This window comes from Lepidochelys olivacea (genome assembly GCF_965140295.1).
Source record: "Lepidochelys olivacea isolate rLepOli2 genome assembly, chromosome: 4".
NCBI classification, from domain to species: domain Eukaryota; kingdom Metazoa; phylum Chordata; order Testudines; family Cheloniidae; genus Lepidochelys; species Lepidochelys olivacea.
The window spans coordinates 7,506,327-7,529,636 of record NC_140414.1 but is presented as its reverse complement, the minus strand read 5'-3'; the positions used below and the strand labels follow the sequence as shown (position 1 = coordinate 7,529,636).

The following is a 23,310-nucleotide window of genomic DNA, read 5'->3' as shown; positions in this document are numbered from 1 at the left end:
TGCATCTAGTAAGTCCTCCAGCACCCCCCGGAAAAGGGGAGTACAGAGTGTGACACAGCCAGAGGGCTGTGTTCTGAAGAGAATGCCATGATCCTTGGAGCGACACGGGTCCAGGAGCAGAAGTGATGGTGGGTGAGAGATCACCAACAGTCAGCGTACCGACCTGTGGAACTGATCCGCAAGACAACCAGCAGGAGGCGTTAGCGTGGTGAGTCCCACCCCATCACAGGGTCTAAGTTATTTTCTGAAAAAACAGATACCATGCACATGGTTCAGTGGTAACAGCCGACACATTAGTTGTTTGGACATTCCAATTTTCCCTTTCCTGGACAATTGGCCAGTGCAGGCAGCAGCATTAGATGAGTGTTATCATCTTCATCGCTTGTCTAGGCTTGTCTCAGAGAATCTTTCACAGGATTTCTGACTATATCAGACTCTGCTACCAGCTTACTAAAGTCTCTCCTCCGTCGAGAATAACAGCTCACTCCACCAGAGCTCAGCTTTCCTGGGCAATGTTCCAATAGCTGATATATGCCAGGCAGCAACATGGTTGTCTGTTCCTCTTCTACTCATTATGCCATTGCACAAGCTCTGTCTATGATGCCAGCTTTGGCAAGTCAGTGCTACAGTCTCCATTTTGGTGATCCAAGTCCCTCCACCTGAAAAGGAACTGCTGATGAGTCACCTACATTGGAATGTATGGGAGCACAGTCAATCGAAGGAAGAAAGAAACAGTTACTTACCTTGTAACAACTGTTCTTCAAGACCTGTTGTGCACATACACATTCCACGACCCTCCCACCTTTCCTGGTGGTTCGGTCATTGCTCACAGTGGTGTTACGGAGTGGAGAGGGAGACGGTGGAAATGCCTCTCGTATGCCTTCACCTGGGAGCAAGAGGAGAACACCCATACTGCTGGCAAAAGTCTCTGACTCGAGTGCCCTGGGCACACATACACCTACAGTGAATGTGTAGGTACACAACACATCTCTAAGAACAACAGTTACTGTAAGGTAAGTGACCATTTTTTCTGTCTCTGTCTGTTGATTGGAGAAACTATAACCCCCAAGTGTCTGGACTGATACAGAAGATCTCAAAAAAAGAACATTAACAGGTAAAGAAAATTTCCCCTTGCATTACCACTGCCCCTCTATCTCACCTTCTCCCATACACCCTCAGCTTATCGTAGCTTTGGCAAACATAAGTGTGGTTGAAATATTGCACTGTTGGTGTCAGACACAAGGTGTCATAGAAAAATTGAGCAAAATTGGTTCGGCCTTGTATGTTGTCTGGTTTGGGTATATGTGTTACACATACATACAAACACTTCTCACACTGTGTGTTCCAATCAAAAATGTTGTGTGAACCAGCTCAATAGCTGAACTGACTTTATTCAAGCTTGGTTTGCTCTGTGTATTGCTCTGAGATCTATAGAACAAACAAAGTCTGAAAAAATGGGTTCATTGGTTCTTAAGTTAAAAATTGAAAAGTTTTTTCATACGTGTGTAGAATTTGTGGCAGGGAAGAGTCAGTTCAGCCTAAGGCTTATAATGTTGGAGATGAATATGCACAATAGACTTTGTCAGTAGAATTTGTGCTGCGGAGGTTGGCCAGACAGAAGTCTCAGTCCCAGTACTGTGGGGGTTTCCCTATGCTTCAGAATAGACTAGAACATTGCGTGGTTATAGTTGGTAAATGTTTACTCTGTAATGGTGACTACTGTAGATCTAAGGCAGGTTTGGATGTTAGGGCCACTGTGAATTCTTTTAGCTTGATCTAAACTTGCAAGAGTTTTTAAAGCCTACCAGAACTTACAAAGATTTCACCATTTCCCAGACTACCTTGTGTCTGAAGAGGGAGACAGAGGGGTAATGGTGCCTCCCCATTCAAAGCAAGCGACCTAGACAAAGGAGCACATGGCTAAGATAAGAGTTCTTACCTCAGCCACTAAGTGGCCTTAACTTTTCATTTTTATGTAGCACTTTAAAAGTATTGTTTAGCTAGATCTCGCAACATTCTGTAAGAAAATAGCATCTTATTAGATGGGCTAATAGATGGGTTAACGAAAGTAGAAAGGTTGTGATTTCTTCAAGATCATACAGTAAATTGGTATAAGAGCCAGGATTAGAGCGTAGCTCTCCTGACTCCCCATTCCACTAGATGCCATTGTTTAATCCACTATACCACAGACCTCCCTAAACAAGCCACTAACATGTCTTTCTGATTCCCCATCTGCAAAATGGGAATAATACCTGCTTGCCTCATCTCTTGACCCAACTAGACGGGGATTCTGTTTACCAGTATTCTAACTTGTGGATTTGGAGAGGTGAACTCAAAATATACTGCCTTAAAATAGGGGGAAAGTTGTCAAATCGAAGCCATGAACAATTAGGAAGTGCCCATGTTCAAGTTTATGAAACGTCCCACTATCAGAAAAGAATACTTTTTACTTTAATTAAGGGGGAAGAAATGAGTTGAAAACATAAACAAGTTTCTAACTGTGATCAAGTTCTGTAGTAAACGTTTTGTTTCCTCTTTGATCTCAACAGCAGCTTTGCAGTCCTCAGAATGTGAATTGCAGAGATTTGGAGGGACGTCATTCAACCCCGCTGCACTTTGCTGCAGGTTATAACCGTGTATCTGTAGTAGAGTATCTGCTGCACCATGGGGCAGATGTGCACGCCAAAGACAAAGGGTAACTTTTCACTATTATTTCTTATTAACCAGTGCTCCTCACATTCATTGTGGGAGAGAGTTAATAGTCTTCTCAGCAATGTTTAGCTTTCTGATAGTACTGGTATCAAAATATTAAACAATAGTATTATAGTTGGGATAACTTCACTTCTTTCATCTCTGCAGCTTTTTTCTCCTCTGTTCTCTGTTTTGTTTTTGTTCTTTCTGCTTAATAGCAGTTTATCAAATATTTTGGAAGGTCTAAAATTAGCTTTTTACTTGTATGATGTGAAATAGCCAGGGTGAACGCTGTACATTTTTCTCTTCTTCATAGATGGTTTATATTAATACAGAAAGTTAACTTTTAAAAAGTTAACTATTGTTCTCTCTAACTATTACAACATGTTTTCCCCCTTTTAAATCAAACTATCAGGAAAGGCTAGAAATACTATACAACCTCTTTATTATTTCTAGACTTTCCAGGCACTTTGATTTAAAAGGGGGGAAACATGTCACAGTAGTTAGAGAAACCAATAGTCAACTTTTAAAAAGTTGTTTTTCTGTATTAATATAAACCATCTATGAAGAAGAGAAAAATGAACAGAGTTTCAAGGTTAGGTTCAGATCCTAAATGTCTTGAAGTTTTAAGCTCCTTTCAAATGGAATTGAGTACAGTTTTTTCCCCACAATATTACACATGCATGGCTTACTAATGCCCAAACTTCACGTGTCAAATGGGATTTTAGCCACCCACTAAAACCCTTTTTGGAAATTTACACCCAAGTGTCCAAAGTCGACATTACAGCAGTGATTCTTGCAACATATGGCTATTGTTAGCAATATTGATATGGCCTGTTTATAGAAATTATTAATAATGACAATTGGTCGAACATCATCAGTTAGAAATATCATTGGCAGGAGCTGAAGAAAAGCTGTTTTCATTCGCTGCCTGGAAAAGGGATGTTCATTTCATATGTACCTCAATAGAAGGGCATGTAAAGCTGTGAAACTGGGGCTACTAAAAGATGCTAATAGTCTTTTTTTCTCTCTGAGGCTGTTTTATCCACGGGAGCTTTGTAAACTTGTATTTGAATTCGACTTTCTGTGACCATTAAAACTTTCTTTCTCTTTGATTAGCGGCTTAGTGCCCTTGCATAATGCCTGTTCATACGGCCACTACGAGGTGGCCGAGCTACTGGTGAGGCATGGGGCCTCTGTCAATGTGGCCGACCTGTGGAAATTCACCCCGCTGCATGAAGCAGCAGCAAAAGGAAAATATGAAATCTGCAAGCTGCTTTTAAAAGTAAGTCATTTACAATTACCAAATGTATTTTTAAATGTGTGTTCTGTTACGTTTAAGATCTGAAACAAAGATCATTTTATTATTTTTCAGCGAATTAATTTGAATCCATTTTCATCTTCAATTTTGCTGTGATGTCTGGCGCTTTCTACAGTGAATGTAAAGTCATTTGAAGTGCCTTTCAGAACATGTTCACTTTATTAAAATTCATCAGTACAGATGATTTTTCAAGACAATGTTTTAATTTATTCTAAAATATTCCTCTAATACATTCAATAATGTCAGTTAAATAACATTTACTTCATACAAACGGAAACAAATGGAATTAGTTTAAGGATACAAAAAAATGAACTTTTACTTGTGGAATAGTTGCTACAATTGAATAAACTTTCATTGGTGTTTGTGCAAGTGTACAGAATACAGCAATAATTAAATGTGGTCTTTAGAAAATATCTTATGGATGAGAAAATCCTCAGAGGAAATGTAAATTAAGACCGTTTGGAAGAAGCACGATAATCAGCAGGAGTGCTCAAGCTAACAGCCCCTGCTTTAAACAAAAACCCTTAATGAGAATGTTTAAAATAAGCTTGACAAAATTGCAAGAAATTATTAGGAAAATTAACCCCACACATTGTTTTCATCATAGGCGTTTATATACTTTTTTTAAAAGGTAGGCAGTTGTCAGGCTCTCTTCACCCCTTTTTACATGGTTGCTGCTTAGCCAAGCTATTCCTACTCAATCTTGTTAATTTTTCTGAGGACTTTTTCACTTTGATGGAGGACCACCACAGCAATTTAAAATCCTGCTGCAGTAGAACCCACAAGCTCTCCCTCACAGAGGTCCCAGGGCTGTGCTTGATGAGGGCCCCTAAAGCGACATCTGATTACAGAAGTTATCTCAAACTCTCAAATGCAGTTTTCTTTTATCAGCACTGGAGTGCTCTGCAGCCCAGGATCCTTCCAGTGGGGAGTTAGCCGTTCTTGCACTCAACCTCAAAGGATCCTCAACAAAAGTCAGTTCCTTAATAGACACATTATAGAAAACTTAGAAGCACTCCCTAAGGTCCCTAGGAGGTTGAGGTTATATAATACCTGTTGTAAATCAGACTTCTGCATCCAAGAGCTAAAAGGCTCCAGTGACACACCCTTAAAATTGGCACTGTTGGTCTTTAAATCTGTTGGTCCTGGGTACATTTGAGACGATTTCCTTGAGCCTTGTACTGGTTGGTATTTGTGCTCCTAGCCCGCTGGTTACGAAGGGTTTCTGCTGCTCTGACCGGCAATAATGCCTTTGTTTTGGTGTGCGCTGGGATGCGGAATGTGCACCCTCCTGAAATCTCCCTTACTTTGTTCCGCTTGAATTTAAAAATATTAAAAATAAAGTTGTTTTTTCAAATGTATTTTTGGGAGGTACGCTGTTGGCCTTATCTCATGTGACCTTCTCTTCCATTACCTTGCTTTGAACTGCATCCTCTCTTTTGCTTCTCTGTGCTTGTAGGTGAAGAGGGCTGTCTTTGTGTTCCTTAATTTTTGTCTGTTTCTCATTAGCATTCTCCCTGTCTGTTTCTATATGGCCCTGTCAGCATATATCTGAGCCCATGGATGTGTGTTTTGTTGTCCTCCAGAAGGAGAAAAGTTCCACTTTGAAACCTTTCACATTAGGGATCTAGAGCTGTAATTTTCAGAAGACTGCAATAGACATTTTAAACAATGTGCCACAGAGAACACTTTCTCCGAAAGCTGCTTGGGTGCATTAGAGCCAGTCTTTGCCCGCTTCTTCCATTCACATCCTTACTCTATACTGCAGTCTAATAGACACAGCCTTGGAAGCAGGAGAGTGGTAAGCTCCCCCCCTCCCTACCCCCCTACCCCCAATTGCCCACCTTAGCTAACAGCAGGGCTGTTTCGCTAGTGCTAACAACTGTTAGACTGCTCTGAACATTGCTATACAACACAGTGGGTAACATGTTGGCAGTTGCCAGCACCTTGTCTGTTGCAACTCTCCCACTGTTATGACACCACAGGAACTGCACCATTGTTAGCAATGGTGGGAAAGTTAAGGGGAGCTAACCTTTGGTAAAAACGTTCCCTTATGTAGAATCACATTTCTCTCCTGAATCTCGGCTTTGCTACATTATTGCCATTAACAATGGTGCAACTCACTAAGTTGTAGTGATGCAATGCGTCCCTGTGGGCCATCCTCTTCTGAGTGCTCCATTGCACTGCATCAACATTCAGCACTCCTCCATCTCTTCCAGGACCAGCACGCTGGGTACCTATTCCACAGGGCCCAGATGTAGAGGTTTGTGGGAATAGTAATCCCCAGTTAGAGAAACTGTACTAAAAACTTTTAAATGTGGATTGTAGAAATCAGCATTCTGTATTGTATAAAAATATATACTGAAGTTTTGGAACAAGAAAGCCTTTATGTTGCAGTGCAGCAGCTTGTAAAGCACAAAACTCAGGAGCTGCAGTAGGTCAGAACAGAATTATCAGGGTATAGGAGGAAACCTGCACAACCTGCAGAGCGGATTTCCAGAGGGGTTACAGGAGCATTGTCAGATTGTACAGAAGTGCCTTTACAACACCAGTGCTTTTAGATTATGCCAGCACTGCAACTGTGAAGAATGACCACATGCAGAATGCAGCTGGGATGAGCCTTGCTCCAAGCAGTTGCCTTTACAATGATGCAGTTGCAAAACTCGTGAACCATGGCAAGCTGTGTAATGTATAGGTGCAAGAAGTTACAAGTGCAGTGTACGTTTACAGCACCACAGCCCTCTAGTATAGACAAGGCTCTTCAGACCCGTAAGGTTGCTTTGTAGATTAGCAGTTTGGGTTTAGCTTTCGTAATGTCTATTCTGTACAGTGGGTATCCACTAAAGTACATGGCTGTTAATTCATGAAAATGGATTGCCAAAATCTCACTAGCTTTGAGAGCATTCCCAGTGCTATGCTGCAGAATGCAGTCCATGAACTGACATACCTAAGTATTGCACTCATGTATTTGTGGCAATAACATGTAGAATTGTTATTTGTAGCATGGAGCGGATCCAACAAAAAAGAACAGAGATGGTAACACTCCTCTAGATCTGGTGAAAGAAGGAGACACAGATATACAGGACTTGCTGCGGGGAGACGCTGCCTTGCTAGATGCTGCCAAAAAGGGTTGTCTGGCAAGAGTGCAGAAGCTGTGTACACCAGACAATATCAATTGCAGAGACACCCAAGGAAGAAATTCAACACCATTACATCTTGCAGGTAAGCAATTTACCAGAGCTTCTAGACTCTCTTATCACAGTTATGTAATGGAATCAACAAAAAACAGAGCATGTTATAAGGAACTGACATAGAAATAGTTTCACAGCAAATTGCCTTGGTTACTAGGCCAGCTGTCTAGACGTATTACAGGAAGACAGTAGTTTGCAAAAGAGGTGCTTTTGAACTCCAAAAATCAAATAGTTTTAGCTTTCCCACCTTCCCAGTTTTTCTGTTAGTTCTACTGATACTCTGTTTTCTTTTCTCTTTTTGTAGCTGGGTATAATAACCTGGAAGTAGCTGAATACCTTCTAGAGCATGGTGCTGACGTTAATGCTCAAGACAAAGGAGGACTAATCCCCTTACATAATGCAGCATCCTATGGGGTAAGTATAAGCATTTATACTTGTGATTTACAGTGCTAAGTGTCTCGTAATTTTGTAATATTTTTAGTATACAAAGTAGGGGGAAGTCTTTCAAGTGGTTGCATCTAAAGCAAGTTATTGCGACAGACTGTCTTATCTGGAACAAAGTTTGGCCTCCGTAGCCATGAGGGAATTATTGGTCCAAGTCACTACGATATCTTACTCCCACGGGTCTCGGTGGCTTTCATAAAAAAGCCCAGAATTTGACCAGGAGGGGGATGCAGTTGGTACTACTGTATACAGGGTCACTTACAGAAATTTTGGAGTACCATTGAAACAGTTGCTATTATGGCAACCAAAACATTTGTAGCAAGTTGGCATAATGTTTGGCACCTCTTGTTTTTAACCAAAGAAATCTCTCCTGCAGTTGTAGAAATAGGCAAAGATTCAGATGGTGATTAAGAGTTTGAGTGGGAAGGAAGAGAGAGCAGTGTCTCTGGATCAATCACAAGTTCATTGTGGAGCAGCACTATTAGGATGAGTAGTCTGTTAGTGATCTCCCTTCCTTCCCACTCTCACAAAGCAGGATTAACATACAGAGAATCAAGCATCTTTATGTGCAATATCTGCACAGATGTAAGATGGACCTTTCCCTAAAACACTACATGCCACTTTACCTTGTGGGTGACTGCAGAAGGAAATCTATTACAAGCAATTGCTTGAAGTCTGTTCTTGAAAGAATCCCAAGTATATGAAAGACTACATACATGACACTAAATTAATGCCAGATATGTTTGCCTCTTCTAGTTGTGTTTTCCTCTGCTTCCTCCCATTATTGTAAATGCAATTTCAGTAACTAGAACACTGACAAAAATGGCTGCACTGGAGATCAGAGGGGAAATGGCTTGAATGCGGTAATTGAGTCCAGAATTGTTTTCACGTTTATACCAAAATGAAAGTTACCAAATTGTATATTTAGTGGTGCTGTTGTGATGCTGTATTTTATGCCTCAGTTTGTCAGTGGTTATTTCAGATACTGTACCAGATATGTTGCAATATGTGGGTATGATGGGAAGGGTTAACAATGGAATGCAAGCCTCTAATCTGATTCTTCCTTTTGCTAAGGATCATTTGAAGTTGTTAACATTATTTGAATATTTAAGTCTTGTGCTGCAGGTGTTTAGAGGATACCAGAGACAGAGCTGGTTTTTTATATGCCTTTGACAGCTCTTGCCTCTGCCATTTACAGATGTCCACAGTCTCTGATTTAGTGTTGTATTAGAAAACTTGGTTTTAGAAGTGGGATAAAAGGGAGAAAAGTGCCAGCCTCTCACAGTTACACAAAGATGTTTCATTTTTAGTCAGTATAAAATATTTATCTAGCCAAAAAGTCTGATAACCATGGAAGGAGAACTGGGAACTCTCTCCATGTTTTTCAGGGAGTGGAAGTGAGTGGCAATATGCTTTGTCAAAAGTCTAATGACCTTGAAGTAAAATGAACAGAAATTGGGGCAGAGAGTCTTAGAGAGCCTTGAACTGACCATGGATTCCAAATGAAAATAAGTGCTGCGATTTCCGTCTTGCTCTTCATGCAGAGGGCTACAAGTTTACCCCTCGCTGACACCCACAACTTCAGCATCAAGTGTTTTAATCTGCTGAAGGGAAATTGGAGGGTATTTGGAAGCGAAAATTGCCAATAATTGTTTCACACTAATAATCACTTTAAGAAATCATAATTCCAGTCTAATTCAGTGTCCTCTCTTCTGCGTGGTTAACGAGAGTTGTGTTCAACATTCTTTCAGCAGCTTTTTTTTAAATTGTTCTCATTGTATATTCGCCATCGGCACCTCTTAATCTCCGTGACATGGCATAGATCAGCTGTGAAGGGCGGAATACTTGGTTGCTCCTGAATTTTTATCTAATATAGTCAACGTTTTGTAACTCCTTCGTTAAAAATTGCTTTTCCTTTAGTTCCCCCATCTTCATGTTGGATATACCCTGTTTGTTTACCACATAATTAGGTGGTGTCTTTTATACCATGTGGCAGAAAAAGTATGGGAAATACCAATTGCTCTGCAAGTTCAGAAGGGGAGAAGTGAGGTTAGCCATCTTTTAAACCAATATTTCTTGAGCGATAAAGCCAAGCCTTTTTGCGAGAGGTTGGTAGCTACTTTAAAAAAAAAAAAAACGTAGGGAAAGATGAAATCTGTCAGTATCATGAATCTTTGGGTTTGGGTCTGTGCTGCCTATTTCAAACAAGTTTTCATACTTCAATCTGCTGGTTTTTTTAGCTGAGTATACTGCTTTTGCCTTTATGTAATGATAAACCAGTTAGTAAAAACACTCATAGGAAGGTGGTACAGGGAGTAATTTTTCCCTATAATTTGTTTCCTTTTCTTCTTTTTTAATTTGGATGATGATTTTAAATGGTTTATAGTTGTAAGGGTGGGGTACAGAAGCAAATTACATGTCTGTTAAAATGCCACATCCGTAACCTATGGAAATGAATGTAGATGAGGGAAACTGTACCAGCATCACTTTGGTTCAAAGTATTTTTTGTAGCTCATTGTACCAAATAATGAAATAAATGCTCAAGGGCCAGGTTTTCAAACGGGTTCGTTTCAAAGGGGTTCAGCTGCAACTAAATCCAACCTCCTTTTTAGGAGCCCAAATGGGAGTATTTCTTAAAATGTGGCCAAAAGTCACTAAGCTGCACTAGCTGACACTGTATAAACGACAATAGTTTGAACACAGAAAATAATAATGCTTCTCTTCCCTGGGTTTCCTTATTTTGTATATTTTATTGTAAATCGGTATTCTGTAGATCCTTAACCGTTTGCTTTCTAAGATTGGGTGTAAGTCAATGAACTGCTAAGCAGAACGAAAACAGCAGATGAAACATGTTCCTTTATCCCTGTTCATACATATTTAAAATCTATGTCAGGCCATACAAGCTACAGCAATCTGAAGAAAGATGGTACTTGTTCCGTTTGTCAGTATCTGGAATGTTTTTCCTGCTCCCAGGGACTTCACAGTGGTATCTGAGCTCCAGAAATAATAAAACCAGTTCAGGAGTGGACACACTTACTTTCCTCAGCAAAGTCCCCGTCCTACAAACACTGATATCAGACTGGATATCAGGGATATCACACACTTACAGTAAAGCACATTTGTAAGTATGTGCAGGATCAGGGTCTGAAAATATAAAGAATTCTTTTTAGAATAAGATAATGCAAATCTAAAACTCCACATAATTATCCCTTTCTATAACATCAACCAAATCTCATTATTCTGGAGCTGAACTGCTTAATAGCTAATATACAGTACAGCTAAACTACATGATTAAATGCAATCCAAAGCAACTCGCACAACTGATTCCTTTGAGCGAATTGGGAAGTTGGGGTTTCCTTAGCACTTTCATATTTAGAGAAACGTAGTTTATTCAGCTAATAAAATATGGCCTTGTGCTGCCTTATGCGGCTTTGAAACCGCAAAGCTGAGTCAGGAAGAGGAAAGAATGTCCATCATTGTTCGTATGGCCATTGCTGATGGGAACGCTTTTCAGCCTTTGACTGGAGGGAAAGTTGTTGTGACCTAGGCAGGTGGGTGTAAATAAAGGGAGGGGAAATGAAGAGGATCTCTGAACATGCGTATTATCTCTTCATACAAGAAATGAAGATGTGACTTAACAATATCGCATCGTATGGCCTCTACATTGCTATACCCGGTAGCAGCTACTCTGTACTTTAATGATAAAAGTGTTGGGTTTTTTTCAGCATGTGGATATAGCAGCGCTCTTGATTAAATACAGCACATGTGTAAATGCAACAGATAAATGGGCATTCACACCGTTGCATGAAGCAGCACAAAAAGGAAGGACACAGCTGTGTGCTCTGCTGCTAGCTCATGGAGCAGATCCAACCATGAAGAACCAAGAGGGTCAAACCCCTTTAGACCTGGCAACAGTAAGTTCATATGGCAAAGCGCCAGAAACTGTTATAAAGAATTTGCTTTATGTATTAAATGACACTCCGTGCCCCCACTGTGCCAGTGGTCCTCAGCCTTCTCCACCCTGGGATTTGGGAAGGGTAGGGTGGTCAGGACTTCTTTAAGTCCAGGTACAACCCCTCTGTTGGCGGCAAGCCCATGCACAAATCGTAGGGTGAGATTCTAGTATCTTAGTTAAGGTTTAAAGTGTCAGTTTAATTCCCAGCACTTTAATTTTACCCAAACTGAACCTTTCCACCTGAAATGTCACGGATGTGAGCTTTAGCCAGCACACACTTTATTTATTTGAATCTTTTCAGGGAAATAGATCAGACTTTGAGGAAGTATGAGTGTTCCAAAAAAGGGTATTCTCAGTTCTTAAATAATTTCTTAACCCTTTTTAGGTACAACATAACTCCAAAACAATGTGGCTAGAATGACCCAGAACCTCCAAACTTGTTGTTAGCTGTAGGTCTTCCTGAATACGGGTCTTTGAGTAGTTGGGTTTTGTTAGTGGCAGGATTAGTTAAAAATAGTTTCCACATATCTTATAGGGCACACAGAGTTTATGAATTCCAGGTGACCCCATTATTGATGGTTGCTGTGTGGGGAGTGGCACACAGAGAACTGGAAAGTAGAGAAGTTTGGAATAGACAGGGGAGGGAGTAGGAGAGTTTGAGCCACAGGAGGGGGTGAGGAGGCTGAGCTGGGGAAGAAAACAGACTCATGGAGTGGTCTAGACACCATTCCCCAAATAAATCCACTTTACATGTTCCCCCTGCACCTCCAAACACGTTGCTGTCCAGTGACTCTGAAAAGGACTTTAGGGATCATTGTGGAAGCCAGCTGAACATCAGTTCCCAGTGCAATCTTATGGCTAAGAGGGCTAATGCAGTGCTTGGATTTATAAACGGGAGAGCATCAAGTCAGAGTAAGGAGGTGCTCTTACTTTGTACACCGCATTAGTGAGACCATTACTGGATATTGTGTCCAGTGTTACTGTCCACATTTATTTTAAAATGTTGAAAAATTGGAGCGAGTTCAGAAAAGAGCTACAAGAAGTATTTGAGATCTGGACAGCCTGACTTACAGTGAGAGACTTAAGAAGCTCAATTAAGTTTTTCCAAGAGAAGGTCAACAGGTAACTTGACCATGCTCTACAAGTATCCACACGGGGAAGAGATTTCTGACAGGAGAGGTCTCTTCAATTTAACAGCAAGGGCATAATGACATCCAATGGCTGCAAGCTAAAGCTAGACAAATTCAGACGATGAATAAGGTGCAGGCTTTTTGTAAAAGTGAGGTAAATTAACCTTTGGAACAGTTTACCAAAGTAAATGGTAGATTCCTCATCTTTCAGAGTCTTCACAGTCAAGACTGGATGTCTTCCTATGGGCTTATCTAAAGGGACATTTAGTTTGCAGCAAGCTAAAAGTTCCCTAGTGCTCTCTGATCTCTTCCTGTTTCAAACCAGGAACTTTTAGTGCACAGCAGCAGGGTCCACAGACACTTAATGCACAACAATTTAGTGCAGGATAGACTCACACCCTAGCTTGCTGCAAACTTTGGCTGTGGTGGGAGGGGTAGCTCAGTGGTTTGAGCATTGGCCTGCTAAACCCATGGTTGCAAGTTCAATCCTTGAGGGGGCCATTTAGGGATTGGGGCAAAAATTGGGGATTGGTCCTGCTTTGAGCAGGGGGTGGGACTAGATGACCTCCTGAGGTCTCTTCCAACCCTGAGATTCTATGATATGTCTACACTTGGAGCTACTGGTGTGATTCCCAGCTTGTGCAGACAGTCACACTAACTCATCTCCAGCTAACGCTCTAAAAATAGTGGTGTAGCCACAGTTGTGCGGCAGCAGGGAGCAATGACAAAGGCTCGCCATCCCAAGTATGTACCTGTGGGGTCTCAGCAGGTGTGTACTGGGGACTGCTGGTGTGTGTTAGCCTGCTGTGCACGGAGTGTCCGTGTGGACCCTGATGAGTGTGTACTACAAATTCTGTATGGCGCTTTGATTTATGCTGCTTTGAAATGGGAGTATATTAAAGCACGCTAGTGAACTTCTAGTGCGCGGCCACAGGCTCCATGTGGACAATTGCTGTGAACTAAGGCTATGACTACACTACAGCCTATGTTGTCATAATTTATGGTGCTATGGGGTGTAAATAAACCACCGACAACTGCCAGTGTGGGCAGCGCTATGTTGGCAGGATATACTCTACTGCTGACAGCTACCGCTGCTCAAGGGGGCTGGCATAGTTAAGCTGACGGGAGAGCTCTCTCCCGTCTGTTTAGAGCAGCTACATTAGAGAGCTTACAGCAGCACCACTGCAAGCTCTGCAATGTTTAGACAAGCCCTAAAATAGGTTCTCTAGCTCAACCAGCAGTTACAGGATTGAGGAAGGAATTACGTGGTGGAATTGTCTGATCTGCTATGCAGGTCTGATGAGATTATTATACTGGTCTTTTCCGGCCTTCAAATCTATAAAATCACACTGCCATGAGGAAAAAATGTAATTAACTCTCTGACGTATAATAGAAAATAGACCTGGTCTTAAAAAGTTGTGTTAAGTGGGTGCAATTTTTGCATTTTTTTTTTTTTTAGGTTTTTTTTTTTTCAAAATGAATGACCTTTGACAGGATTAAATTTATGTTATGAGATTGTTGGGGGTTTTACTTAGATGGGGACTGGGAATAAGGTTATCCACTACATGTATTTTTTTCCTTCCTTAGTAAATGAATAGATGGTGATTTTAATGAAAATAAAGCCCTATGTGAATGTGCTTTCTGTCTTTCAGGCTGATGATATCAGAGCTTTGCTGATAGATGCAATGCCTCCAGAAGCCTTGCCTACCTGTTTTAAACCTCAGGCAACCGTAGTTAGTGCCTCTCTAATCTCACCAGCATCGACTCCCTCCTGTCTCTCTGCTGCCAGCAGCATTGATAACCTTACAGGGCCTCTGGCAGAACTAGCAGTGGGAGGAGCATCAAATGCTGGGGATGGAGCAGCAGGAACAGAAAGGAAAGAAGGAGAAGGTAATTTTTCTGCTGGGTAAGGTTCCTTTGCAAAAATACAATAAGACGGTGCTTAGCATTGCATTCTGCTTTACTTGATCCTGAAGATGTTGAATATAAAAATACTCCCATCTCAAAGAAAATGTGAATTTCTCTATTTCTCCTGTTTTCTTCCTCTGCTCTTTGAGTGACTGTTCCTCTTAGTTATCTTTTCGTTCATGATTAGCTCAGAATCCAAAGGCGCAAGGGTCACTGACTAAATGAACAGATTTCCGCTGTTGCTGCTGGACAAAATTTCTGATGGGTATAATTGTGATTTGGGGAAACATGATGGCTGAGATGAGGGGGTTGTTAAAGTTTTAATCCTTTGATTAATATTTGAAATACATGCTGTCCATCAGCATCTGAAAGATGGTATAGCAAAAATGCACCCATCGTCATCTGTATTCCTGTGTAACTTGCTGTCCTGTTTTACTGAAATCAGATGTTTCTGTTTTAAGCGGTTGTTTTGAATGTGTATTTAACATTCAGTTTTTACTGAGCTTTTGTACAGTCTGAGGTAGGTTATTTGGCTGAGGACTATAGAGAGCTGTGTTTTGAAACTGAGGGCAAGCTGACATTATGCTAGATGATGGATATCTTCTACATTGATCTGTTTCTTTCATTATAGTCGCTGGTCTTGACATGAATATCAGCCAGTTCCTGAAAAGCCTTGGGCTTGAACACCTGCGGGATATCTTTGAAACAGAACAGGTAATAAGTGAGCCTCATGTATGGTGCACTTGTATGTTCATTTATAGGGAATGCAATAAATACTCAAGCAAATTTTGATTTCATCTGTTATTTCCTAACTTTTTTTAAATGACTGTTTAACATCTGTGAAAAACAAAAATAACAAAGGAAACTACAAATGAGTCATCTAGTACCTTAAAGTGAGGTTTTCCTCAGAAAAAGACTGAATAAATGGCATCACAGTTATTTGAGGCTGGGATCAAGTTTGCTCAGTTTACAAGTAAAATAATTTTTTTTTTCCCAACTGCCAGCTCTGCAAATTCATCCCGGGATCTGAGTCACGATTGATCCTTTGGTCTTGAGCATTATTACCAATAAAGGTTTTGCAGGACAAATTAGACCCTAAGCTACATGTGTCCTTTCCCATTCATAAACCCGTTAAAGGTTTTTTACAAGGAAGAGGGAGAAAAATGGTGGTTCTTAACCTCTGAGGATAGGACAAGAACCAAGTTGCAGTGGGGGAGGTTTAGGTTGGATATTAGGAAAAACTTTTTCACTAGGAGGGTGGTGAAACACTGGAATGCGTTACCTAGGGAGGTGGTAGAATCTCCTTCCTTAGAAGTTTTTAAGGTCAGGCTTGACAAAGCCCTGGCTGGGATGATTTAATTGGGGATTGGTCCTGCTTTGAGCAGGGGGTTGGAGTAGATGACCTCCTGAGGTCCCTTCCAACCCTGATAGTCTATGATTCTGTGAGTCAATGGGCTTAAATTGTAGCAAGGACCATTTAGGTTGGACATTAGGAAAAACTTCCTGTCAGGGTGATTAAGCAGTGGAATAAATTGCCTAGGGAGGTTGTGAAATCTCCATCATTGGAGATTTTTAAGATCAGGTTAGATAAGATTTTTAAGATCAGGTTAGATTTTTAAGATCAGGTCTGGATCAGTGGTTCTCAACCGTTCCGGACTACTGTACCCCTTTCAGGAGGCGGATTTGTCTTGCTTACCCCAAGTTTCACCTCACTTAAAAACTACAAAAGTGTCACAGAACACTCTTACTGAAAAATTACTTACTTTCTCATTGTTACCATATAATTACAAAATAAATCGCCACTCCCAGATTGAGAAACACTGATGAATCATAGAATCATAGAATACCAGGGTTGGAAGGGACCCCAGAAGGTCATCTAGTCCAACCCCCTGCTCAAAGCAGGACCAATTCCCAGTTAAATCATCCCAGCCAGGGCTTTGTCAAGCCTGACCTTAAAAACCTCTAAGGAAGGAGATTCTACCACCTCCCTAGGTAACGCATTCCAGTGTTTCACCACCCTCTTAGTGAAAAAGTTTTTCCTAATATCCAATCTAAACCTCCCCCACTGCAACTTGAGACCAGTACTCCTCGTTCTGTCATCTGCTACCATTGAGAACAGCCTAGAGCCATCCTCTTTGGAACCCCCTTTCAGGTAGTTGAAAGCAGCTATCAAATCCCCCCTCATTCTTCTCTTCTGCAGGCTAAACAATCCCAGCTCCCTCAGCCTTTCCTCATAACTCATGTGTTCTAGTCCCCTAATCATTTTTGTTGCCCTTCGCTGGACTCTCTCCAATTTATCCACATCCTTCTTGAAGTGTGGGGCCCAAAACTGGACACAGTACTCCAGATGAGGCCTCACCAATGTCGAATAGAGGGGAACGATCACGTCCCTCGATCTGCTCGCTATGCCCCTACTTATACATCCCAAAATGCCATTGGCCTTCTTGGCAACAAGGGCACACTGCTGACTCATATCCAGCTTCTCGTCCACTGTCACCCCTAGGTCCTTTTCCGCAGAACTGCTGCCTAGCCATTCGGTCCCTAGTCTGTAGCTGTGCATTGGGTTCTTCCGTCCTAAGTGCAGGACCCTGCACTTATCCTTATTGAACCTCATCAGATTTCTTTTGGCCCAATCCTCCAATTTGTCTAGGTCTTTCTGTATCCTATCCCTCCCCTCCAGCGTATCTACCACTCCTCCCAGTTTAGTATCATCCGCAAATTTGCTGAGAGTGCAATCCACACCATCCTCCAGATCATTTATGAAGATATTGAACAAAACCGGCCCCAGGACCGACCCTTGGGGTACTCCACTTGATACTGGCTGCCAACTAGATATGGAGCCATTGATCACTACCCGTTGAGCCCGACAATCTAGCCAGCTTTCTACCCACCTTGTAGTGCATTCATCCAGCCCATACTTCCTTAACTTGCTGACAAGAATACTGTGGGAGACCGTGTCAAAAGCTTTGCTAAAGTCAAGAAACAATACATCCACTGCTTTCCCTTCATCCACAGAACCAGTAATCTCATCATAAAAGGCAATTAGATTAGTCAGGCATGACCTTCCCTTGGTGAATCCATGCTGGCTGTTCCTGATCACTTTCCTCTCATGCAAGTGCTTCAGGATTGATTCTTTGAGGACCTGCTCCATGATTTTTCCAGGGACTGAAATGAGGCTGACTGGCCTGTAGTTCCCAGGATCTTCCTTCTTCCCTTTTTTAAAGATTGGCACTACATTAGCCTTTTTCCAGTCATCCGGGACTTCCCCGGTTCGCCACGAGTTTTCAAAGATAATGGCCAATGGCTCTGCAATCACAGCCGCCAACTCCTTCAGCACTCTCGGATGAAGTATATAGAGCAGTAAATATAGAGCAGCAAATATATTGATGAGCTGATGGACCCCCTGGAAGATCTGTGTACTCCCAGGGGTACACACACCTCTGGTGAAGAACCACTGGTCTAGATAATATTTAGTCTTGCCATGAGTGCAGGGGACAGGACTAGATGACCTGTGGAGGTCCCTTCCAGTCCTACAATTCTATGATGCCTGTGCAAGCCTATTGCATTGAACAGAGTTATTAAAGTGAAAGTGATTAGAACTTAGTAAACAATGCCCTTAATGGGCAAGGCAGAAGAGAAACTACTTTACCCAGGCCTTGTCTACGCTAGAGAATTCAAGAAATAGTTTCCTACTGCAAACAAGGTTATAATCTTAGCTGTTTTCGGTGTGTAGGGCTAAAGAGTAAATAGTGGGGGAAAAGTATGTTACCAGTTACTCTGGATATGCAAAATGTATTGTAAGAGGTTACCATGTTTGTGGTCAGTTTTTGGAAGAGAATAGCATTTGAATGCTATTGTGAATTCTTTTTCTGAACAGCTTCTTGGACAAACACATAATTTACTAGGGTGAACTAAGATATAATGTGCGGCGGGGGAGAAATAAGACATATTAAACTGTAGCCATAAGTCAGGGCACAAACACTTTAAACATAATGTGTTGGTTATGAAAATTCTCCAGACTATTGTATGAAGTGTTAAGAGTTGTCCTTTGCTTCCCAATTCCTGTAGATATGACTGTTTTTCTTTAGTTTTCATTGACATTATGTATACGTCTTCTCCACTTCAGCATGAATTGTAATATTTCTTGGCTACCTTTTTCTCCTTAACTAGGAGAAGTGTGCTTTCCATATATTTAATAGAAGTTTATATTTATCAGAAAAATTGAATATTGGCTTTTTAGAACCAGGAAAAACCTTTCTATCCAAATAGTTCTGGTCTCCTTAGTTATCTTAATCTAATTTTGGATTGTTTCATTTAGTCATGACCCTCTAGAAACAAATCTTTAAGTATTGCTTAAACTCATTTTTCCTGTTTAAAAAACCTTCCTCTTCCACTGAAGAGTTCTACTTTAGATGCTTATCTTCGAAGTAAGGCTGTCGATTAATTGCAGTTACCTCACTTGAAGTAACTCAAAAAAAATTAATTGCGATTAATTGCTGTTTTAATCACACTATTAAACAATAGAATAACAAATGAAATTTATTAAATATTTTTTGATGTTTTTCTACATTTTCAAATATTGATTTCAATTACAATGCATAATGCAAAGTGTACAGTGCTCACTTTATAGTATTATTTTTATTACAAATATTTGCACCGTAAAAAGGATAAACAAATAAAACAGTATTTTTCAATTCACCTCATACAAGAACTGTAAAGCAGGCTCTTTATCATGAAAGTGCAACTTACAAATGTAGATTTTTTTTCATTACATAACTGCACTCAAAAACAAAATTAAAACTTTAAAGCCTAGAAGTCCACTTAGTCCTACTTCTTGTTCAGCCAATCATTAAGACAAACAAGTTTGTTTACATTTACGGGAGATAATGCTTTCCGCTTTTTATTTACGTCACCTGAAAGTGAGCAGAAGCGTTCACATGGCACTTTTGTACCGGCATTGCAAGATATTTATGGGCCAGACATGCTAAACATTCATGTGCCCCTTCATACTGCCCCCACCATTCTAGAGAACGTGCTTCCATGCTGATGATGATCATTAAAAAAAAAAATGTTAATTAAATTTGTGACTGAACTCCTTGTGGGAGAAATGTTTGTCTCCTGCTCTGTTTTACCTATATTCTGCCATATATTTCATGTTATAGCAGTCTCGGATGATGAGCCAGCATATGTTGTTCATTTTAAGAACACTCACTGCAGATTTGACAAAACACAAAGAAGGTATCAATGTGAGATTTCTAAAGATAGCTACAGCACTCGACTCAAGGTTTAAGAATCTGAAGTGCCTTCCAAAATCTGAGAGGAACGAGGTGTGGAGCAGACTTTCAGAAGTCTTGGAAGAGCAACTTCAGAACCCAAACCACCTATAAAGAAAATCAGCCTTCTCTTGGTAGCATCTGACTCAGATGATGGAAATGAACATGCATCAGTCTGCACTGCTTTGGATCATTATCAAGCAGAACCCGTCATCAACATGTCCTCTGGAATGGAGGTTGGAGCATGAATCTTTAGAACCTACAAGTCCACTCAGTCCTAAAGTTTTGCATTGTTTTATTTTTGAACGCAGTTATTTTTTTTTTGTATATAGTTCTACATTTTAAGTCCAACTTTCGTGGTAAAGTGATTGCACTACAGTAATTGTAATGAGGGAATTGAAAAATACTATTTCTTTTGTTTTTTACAGTGCAAATGTTTGTAAGCAAAAATAAATATAAGGTGAGCACTGTACACTTTGTATTCTGTGTTGTAATTGAGATCAATATATTTGAAAATGTAGAAAACAGCCAAAAATATTTAAATAAATGGTATTCTATTATTGTTTAACAGTACAATTAATCAGGATGAATTTTTTTTAACTGTTTGACAGCCCTACTTCTAGGTTCTGTACAATTTTCCCCCACTCGTGAGAGTTTTAAAAATGCAAATCGGCTTTACTTGTCTCTTTCATCATTTTGAAAACTTGTTAATTCATCTCATACTGTTGTCCTTTCAAAGCCAATGAGTACATCTTCATAGTCATTCCATATTATTTGGATGCTTGATGTCTGGAACTGTCTTTGTTTCCCATACACTACAATCTCTGCAAGGAAACAGCCCTCCTGTGATACAGGTACCAGGGAGGGACACCTTTTCATTTTGGATCTCCCCTGATGTTAATCCTAGTCCTCTGGCTGTACGGTAGTATCTTTTGCAGTCTTTTGTAGTGCTGCTCTGCACTTGATGGATGTTTTCAATGATTCTTTCATAGTAATCTTCATATCTTTTGCCTGATCGATATGTTGGGTTTATCACATGTTTATCACATATCCCTTGGTTGAGTCCCTCTCTCCTGAATTAAGCATATTATCTTTGTCTACAGTGGACTTTGTTTGCTACTTACAGATCCAGTCATCTTAACTCTCCAGCTCCTTTTGAATCTAGTTGTATGGTTTCCCGTTGATTAAGCCTCCAGTTCTATTGTAATGTGTAAATTTGGGAGCAGATGTATTTGAATGCCTCTCCTAAATGAAATTTTTCTGTATCTCTGAGGTCCAAAAAGTAACCTGTGCATAGAATTTCTGTACAATATGAAAAGTTTGTGTCTAGACTGCCCTTTATGTCCTGCTCTTAAATCAATTTTCTGTTTCACATTTTATTTAACATCCTATTTTATTACTTCCTGCTTTAGCAGGTAATCTCTATTACCTTGAAATGCAGCCTTGTCAAATGCTTTGAGGAATCTTAATATATTACAGCCAGTGAATAGTCCTGATCTGTCATCATGACAGTCATTATTCCTAAGAACCGTGGGTTACTGAAGCATGATTTTACATAGCCAAATCGTGTTTGGAGACACACACGCACCATATAAACACAAAGCGAATGTTTTAGAAAATCTGTAATGGCATCGATGTAGGATGTGTTAGACATTTTAATAAGGACATAACAGCAAAAGAATGGGAAATTATCAGGCTAAAATAGAACTTTTATTTCCATGCTGTATGTGGTGGAAATACATTTATCAGTATTTGTGCAAAAATGTAAAATCTGGCTACAGTGTGCTTTAAACTGTTGATATGTGTATAGTGCTGATGTACAGCACCACGTTAGTAATCCTGACCCCTTAATAATCTTTTCAGGAAAGCTGTTGTCTGGGATTTTTTTTACTATTTCTGTTGTCACTCATGCAGCTCCACCAGTGCTAGCAATGGTGGGTGTGTTAGTGTAAATAATCATAGAATCATAGAATATCAGGGTTGGAAGGGACCCCAGAAGGTCATCTAGTCCAACCCCCTGCTCAAAGCAGGACCAATTCCCAGTTAAATCATCCCAGCCAGGGCTTTGTCAAGCCTGACCTTAAAAACCTCTAAGGAAGGAGATTCTACCACCTCCCTAGGTAACGCATTCCAGTGTTTCACCACCCTCTTAGTGAAAAAGTTTTTCCTAATATCCAATCTAAACCTCCCCCACTGCAACTTGAGACCATTACTCCTCGTTCTGTCATCTGCTACCATTGAGAACAGTCTAGAGCCATCCTCTTTGGAACCCCCTTTCAGGTAGTTGAAAGCAGCTATCAAATCCCCCCTCATTCTTCTCTTCTGCAGGCTAAACAATCCCAGCTCCCTCAGCCTCTCCTCATAACTCATGTGTTCCAGTCCCCTAATCATTTTTGTTGCCCTTCGCTGGACTCTCTCCAACTTATCCACATCCTTCTTGAAGTGTGGGGCCCAAAACTGGACACAGTACTCCAGATGAGGCCTCACCAATGTCGAATAGAGGGGAACGATCACGTCCCTCGATCTGCTCGCTATGCCCCTACTTATACATCCCAAAATGCCATTGGCCTTCTTGGCAACAAGGGCACACTGCTGACTCATATCCAGCTTCTCGTCCACTGTCACCCCTAGGTCCTTTTCCGCAGAACTGCTGCCTAGCCATTCGGTCCCTAGTCTGTAGCTGTGCATTGGGTTCTTCCGTCCTAAGTGCAGGACCCTGCACTTATCCTTATTGAACCTCATCAGATTCCTTTTGGCCCAATCTTCCAATAGGTCTAGGTCCTTCTGTATCCTATCCCTCCCCTCCAGCGTATCTACCACTCCTCCCAGTTTAGTATCATCCGCAAATTTGCTGAGAGTGCAATCCACACCATCCTCCAGATCATTTATGAAGATATTGAATAAAACCGGCCCCAGGACCGACCCTTGGGGCACTCCACTTGATACCGGCTGCCAACTAGACATGGAGCCATTGATCACTACCCGTTGAGCCCGACAATTTAGCCAGCTTTCTACCCACCTTATAGTGCATTCATCCAGCCCATACTTCCTTAACTTGCTGACAAGAATACTATGGGAGACCGTGTCAAAAGCTTTGCTAAAGTCAAGAAACAATACATCCACTGCTTTCCCTTCATCCACAGAACCAGTAATCTCATCATAAAAGGCGATTAGATTAGTCAGGCATGACCTTCCCTTGGTGAATCCATGCTGGCTGTTCCTGATCACTTTCCTCTCATGCAAGTGCTTCAGGATTGATTCTTTGAGGACCTGCTCCATGATTTTTCCAGGGACTGAAATGAGGCTGACTGGCCTGTAGTTCCCAGGATCTTCCTTCTTCCCTTTTTTAAAGATTGGCACTACATTAGCCTTTTTCCAGTCATCCGGGACTTCCCCG

At 40.9% G+C, this 23,310-nt stretch overlaps 1 protein-coding gene across 2 annotated transcripts in view; it reads left to right on the top strand.

The window, feature by feature from the left end:
• The window catches only part of TNKS (tankyrase), a 287,444-nt gene that overhangs the window by 235,323 nt on the left and 28,811 nt on the right, over positions 1-23,310 (top strand). The window contains exons 14-20 of one of the 2 annotated variants that reach the window (XM_084626607.1): positions 2,553-2,695; positions 3,811-3,976; positions 7,015-7,234; positions 7,508-7,617; positions 11,373-11,561; positions 14,385-14,622; positions 15,272-15,354. In XM_084626607.1, coding sequence (XP_084482733.1) covers positions 2,553-2,695; positions 3,811-3,976; positions 7,015-7,234; positions 7,508-7,617; positions 11,373-11,561; positions 14,385-14,622; positions 15,272-15,354 — 1,149 coding nt within the window. Of the gene's footprint in view, positions 1-2,549; positions 2,696-3,810; positions 3,977-7,014; positions 7,235-7,507; positions 7,618-11,372; positions 11,562-14,384; positions 14,623-15,271; positions 15,355-23,310 lie in introns of both variants that reach the window. The other variant, XM_084626606.1, reaches the window with a different exon arrangement.